Source organism: Calliopsis andreniformis, chromosome 12, assembly GCF_051401765.1.
Source record: "Calliopsis andreniformis isolate RMS-2024a chromosome 12, iyCalAndr_principal, whole genome shotgun sequence".
In the NCBI taxonomy this organism is placed as follows: domain Eukaryota; kingdom Metazoa; phylum Arthropoda; class Insecta; order Hymenoptera; family Andrenidae; genus Calliopsis; species Calliopsis andreniformis.
This window is the reverse complement of record NC_135073.1, coordinates 15,675,917-15,681,656: the sequence shown is the minus strand read 5'-3', so window position 1 is coordinate 15,681,656 and position 5,740 is coordinate 15,675,917. Positions and strand designations below refer to the sequence as shown.

Below are 5,740 nucleotides of genomic sequence, written 5' to 3'. Positions count from 1 at the left end.
AAAATAATCGTCTTACAAAGAGTCCAAATTTTAGACAATACTTTGCCGATTTGTCATAAACACACATGGTTAATTTCTATGATAATTAAGTACATACGAAGTTTGTGTATGTGCTCTAATGTTATTGAATAAAATTAACAATGTTAATGGTAACGGAAAATAATAATTAATAGTGATGGGTGAATGCATGATATAATGATGTGACAAGAATACTATGAAACGTCGACGATTTATGAGAAAACTACTATACTATTATAAATATTAAAGCGATACAGATACTTTGGTGTTACGATATTTTCTAACAGGTAAATTATTTGTATTAAAAATAGTGTTAGTATCTATCGGTATATTACCATTGATTAAACAAATCATTTTGTTTTTTCGATATATGATAAGTACTTGTCCTAGGTCCTACTTTACCGATATAGTCACTGGTGAAACTGTGGTGAAAATGTGCAGTCGTGCTGCTTATCGGTGGCAAATTTTCACCAAATAAACGAAAGAGTAAAATGTTACAGAATAGTAATACCATTGATATAAATTACCACGTCTGTAGTGATACATACTAAAGCTAATATTAAGAATTTCCATTCATAATTACATAATTATTATCTAATTCGGTCCTGATGAGGTCTGCTAACCTTTCGAGTGCCTGAAAAAACACAAGGAGCGTTAATACAGCTACACAAGGTAACATCTACATTTTCTTTATTATTTTTTCCTCCCTCCATATATATTGAGCGTGCTCTAATTAATTCTTTATTATACTTCTTTATTTATCAATAGTTGTTAGAAAGACAATTTAAGAAATTGTTACATTTCGTTTGTGAAAACTAGAAAAAATAATACTATGGCCATCTAGTGGGGATTTAAAAGTCTAGGGTGACAACCCTATATAAGGAACCCTACACGGAACGATTAGTTGAAAGTTATCACCGATAGATGGCTATAGTATTTCGTTTTCCACTATTTTGAAGAAAATCCGTTTCCCCCATTATTACACTCACGATTTCATAAAAAATTAACAACATACCAGATCCATTTCTGCATAAGAAGCTTTAGAGAAACTCGCCCTGACAGCATTGCATGGTTTACTGGGATCCTTCATGAAAGCTGCACCGGGTGCCATTATCACACCCATTTTCACCCCTCGTTGCATTATCATTTTCCAAGTGTCATTGATACCTCGCACCTTTATCCATAAAAAGAAACCTCCTTGCGGCACAGTGAAGTCTACCAAACCTGTTCGAACCCATTTCAAAATCACTTGATATAAGAACACTTTTATTATATTCAGCAATTTTCAGTTTTATTCTAATCTCGACAATAATTTCTATCATCTATCAGTAGCAGATAAACGTAATGACAAGGAAATATTCCTACTCAAGTAAAACGATAACAGCTCTGAAATATCTAAAATAGTCAAATTTAGAGAAAATAATTATCCATTATCTACAAATTCCTAAACAAGTACACAGCCAATTTAACAGAAAAAAGTGTAATGTCTAGCGATAGGGACCGATAAGGAACATTCGCAAATTAATTGTACATACGAACCGCTCAAGTGTTTTTCAGCAAGTAGCGCGATAGCGTCCCTCCGCTCCTTGTAGAAGCATCTTATCCTCATGAAATGGCTCATTAAGCCATCGTACCCCCACATTTTTATCAGCTTATACAGTATCACCTACAACCAACAAGTACATCATGAGGCAAACGTTCCTCGGTCGACTGGTGATAATGGACCGATCGGTGTTTACATCCAGTGATAAGGAGTGACACGCGCCACTGTCTTTATGGCTCACTCGCGCGCGCCAATAATTACTCCAGGCGTGCGAATCGCGTTGATGTGTTCGACAGTATTTCATCATACACATAAAGGAAAATAATATTTACAATGTGGGATCGCCTGCCCCGTTCAGTCGCGATATCTTTATTAAGCGTGCAGTGACATGAATTTTATTGACGAACCAGGCAGTATCTACGTTATAGATATAGAGACTTTGCGAAATTCTTCCAGCTACTTGTGAAAATTTGTGTTCGCGGATGAGAATGCTATCTGAGCGTTGAAATTTTTTAGAGCTAATATTTTGCATTCAAAGACACCTAGATAGTATTTATATTCAGGTATGCTAGGTTTTGATAAGCTTGAAATTATCTGTAGTCGACACCTTACCGAATCTCGATAATGTTACAAGGAAATGGAAAATCGATTGTTAGGAAGGAGACGTTTCTAGGTTGAGAGGGATGAAAGCAGCGTATCAGCAGTGGGGAACGCTGAGAGACAGAGGGGGTAAATCACCCTACCAACCTGCGATAACGTAGGGGCGTGGAGGTGACTGCTCTGCAAGTGAAGCTCTATGCTCGCTATCAGTGGCGCTGCCGCTGTTACAAACCCTAATCTGAGGCCGCTGCTAACCACTTTTGAGAAGGAGTCCAACCTGATCACTCGACCCTCTGTATCCAGTGATAAAAATGATTTTGGTTCAACCTGACACACACAAGAACACTGTACATTAATAGATACCCTATTAGAGGATTAACATTTAAAAAATCTTCACTAATTTTAGGCACAGTACTATCACTCATAAATAAAATAGTCCATACCTCTTCGAAGTGCATGAAATGATATGGATCATCGTCCAAGATCAGGAAGTTGTACTCGCAGGCTATCCTATAGATCTCCTTCCGCCTTTCCAAAGGAATAATGATTCCAGTGGGATTGGTCCCCGTTGCATTTATGTACATTATTTTTGGCATTCTCTTCCCAGAGAGCTTCCTATTCCTGAGCGTCTCCCTGAGGATTTCTGGAATGACGCCGTGTTCGTCTTGAGGGATTGGGATTAATTCTACCTTATGTGGCGTCACCTATAATTCAAAAACATTCGTTTCCAAATCTGCTTCCATGCACTTTCCTGATAAAAATTCGCTTATCTGACACGATGCACCTCGTGCAGGAAGTGCATCTTGTCTATTAATCATTTAGTGTTATCGCACTTATCGGGAGTCCAACTGTCACGATAACAAGATTTGATTATGTAACGCTCACGTTTAGTCATATCTCCAGGAATAAAAATGTAGAAAGCTGGATAACTGGATTCAACCTAAACAGTTTATCGATACAGTACGTAAGAGTTCACGAAATGACCGAACCAGAAATGCTTCCTTCTCAGCGTGAAATGGAGTCCATCCTGTAAAGTACGGACGCTGATAACTAGAGAGATCAGCGGTTTAATCAAACAACCGCGTAGCAGATTGACGCAATTGATTTTTACCGAAACAAGGTCTTCAACATAATCTGGACTATTCTAGTTTTCTGAAGCTTTGAGCCTGACCCGAAAGGACTTTGCATTTGAAATCACCTTTGCGTGGGAGGGAAACTGCAGTTATCACAATTGGTACTGACTTTCCATCTTCGGTAATTCTAGGAGCTGTATCCACGAGAAATTTGTCGCTTCAAAATGATTTGGCTAGTGGTACGAGTCTATGGTTAATGAACACGATGGAAAATAATAGAGGATTACTGACCACAACTTCAACGCCAGGATAAAAAGGATCGTGCACCAAGAGCGCGTCGCCAGGACCGATTATAGCCTCGAGAGTTTTGCTTAATCCGTCCTGAGATCCGGAGACTATCACGATGTCGCGGCTCTCCCACAACGGAGGTGCGTGCGCCCTTCTCTGGAACTCCCTCAGGCTCTGAAACCAATTTAATATCCAATGTCGTTAAACATATTGGAGGCAATTGCATTGTGCCCAGGGGAAAAGGGAAAAAAGAAAGATGAAAAAGGGTTCCGCTTAGCGCGTGGGTGGTAATAAACAAAAATTATTATTCGAGCAGAGATTTAATCGCGACAGATGACAAACTAAGAGAACTCTATTCACAGTTGCTTTCTACAGAAATAGCATGCCAATTTCGGGACAAGAAAGTTTTGCAAATTTTAGAGGAAATTTAATAAGTATTGGTATAATTTTTAAAAGAACTTCGAAATAGAGAAAGTCTGAGGTTGATCGATTAACTACCTGTAGAAGTGGAGGATATCCCTGTGTAGGAATATACTGCAAGGCTGCGCCCAATTCCCTTTCATCAAGGGCGAAGGACGATCCGTCGTTAAGTTTGACGGAGATTTCTTTGAAAGGGAAGGTCTCCTCGTTCGGCATCCCTTCCGCCAGGGAGACCACGCTTCTCGGCGCGGAATACGCAATTTTGGCTGAAAGACGCGCAAGAAAGCCATTAAAAATTAGTTTAAAACCTTCCCCCTTTATCACTGACGCTTTCAATCGTAACGACGTGCAAAATCGTCAAAATAATCTTCTTACTTAATTCCCTGGTGGTCGCGGACCTTCTTCGTTTCGAGACGTCCGTCTTGAACTTGGAATAATCCACTTCGAATTTGTCCCTCTTTTTGTACATCTTTAATGCTGCGCTGATGTTCCCAACGATTCGTTAAAAATTATCGATTGGCAGTGAACCCGCGAAGATAATAGAAAAACGAATCGAAGATTTGGAAAAAAATAGCTTGCCTATGTCTTCCTTTCTTTCGCTTTTTACTCGTGACTCGATAGACTTATTTTAATAGAAACACACTCGGGGGATGATGAAAGAATAAGGACGAACAAGGATTGCCCCATGAAATGCCAACGCTACCACTATCAATACTGACAGTGCTCCTCGTTTACCCGGCTTTTATATTTCGCGATAGCTTTGGTTGCGTCAGATGACATTAATATATTCATGTATAAAATGAAACGCACGGTCTGAGTATTTTAGACTATTAGTTAAGTAGCTGCTACTAATTACTACTCAATACTATTTTCCATTAATGATAGTTGCAAAGGATAATGAATTTATGCACTTCACCTTGAAAGTTTGAGACTTGAAAACATTGATAAAGACAAATTGGAGCCAGTTACCTATAATTATGTAAATAAATATCTACATTTACGTCGATATTTAAATTTTCAATAAGAACGACAAGGCATAATAATAAAAAGAAGGTATTTAAAAATTAATTAGAGTTTCATATCTATTCGAAGAACTATATTTTTGCAAAAATATTTCTTTCGTGCGTAAGTGAGGAAAATGCAGGAACGAAAAATGTTATCAACTATCAGGAAACTTGGAATACCGGGCAATTGGGTTTTTCACCATCGCGATCTGACGAAACAATCCTAAATCGTAACATCTATCAGCAATGATGTAATGTAGTTCAGTGTTACAGTGATGTGGATGAACGACAGAAATTGACAACATTGACCTCATTTTCTTCAGACAATGTCAACAATTATATCTTGCTAATGCTTCTTTGATCTCAACTATATCTTAATAAGTGTATTACTATACAACAGGAAAGGCTAAACTAAAATTTTTAATAGGTTTTGTCAGAAGTCGTATTATGATAACTAGTACATTGTGTAGATAAATATCTCCATATAGATAACGGACAAAACAAGCTTCCGTTGTCATAACAAAAGTAAACGTGTGATTCCCCAAGTTGTATTCGATAATAAAACGTGACGTATACCTGTTTTCCGATGCAAAAACACATCCTGCTTCGATTGTTTCCTCAGTGAACGAAGAGATAGGAACACGATATATGCGGCTCTTATTGCGCCACTCTGCTATTCCACTGATACAGTGTCGAAGGGGGAATTTGAAAAACACGTATATTTACGCAAAATCATTGGAATTCTGATAAACAGTACCGAGTGACGTTTAAGGGGCGTTAAGAATCGACAGAGG

General features: G+C 38.2%; 1 protein-coding gene across 1 annotated transcript; it reads right to left on the bottom strand.

The window, feature by feature from the left end:
* Positions 1-536: 536 nt before the first annotated feature.
* On the bottom strand, positions 537-4,411 carry LOC143185802 (kynurenine/alpha-aminoadipate aminotransferase, mitochondrial). The gene is made up of 8 exons (XM_076389063.1): positions 4,318-4,411; positions 4,021-4,208; positions 3,526-3,696; positions 2,605-2,865; positions 2,309-2,488; positions 1,558-1,684; positions 1,034-1,242; positions 537-652 (listed from the first exon to the last, which is right to left on the bottom strand). Exons 1-8 carry the CDS (start codon positions 4,409-4,411, stop codon positions 578-580), a joined length of 1,305 nt encoding a protein of 434 aa, XP_076245178.1. The 3' UTR covers positions 537-577.
* Between the last annotated feature and the right edge of the window lie 1,329 nt (positions 4,412-5,740).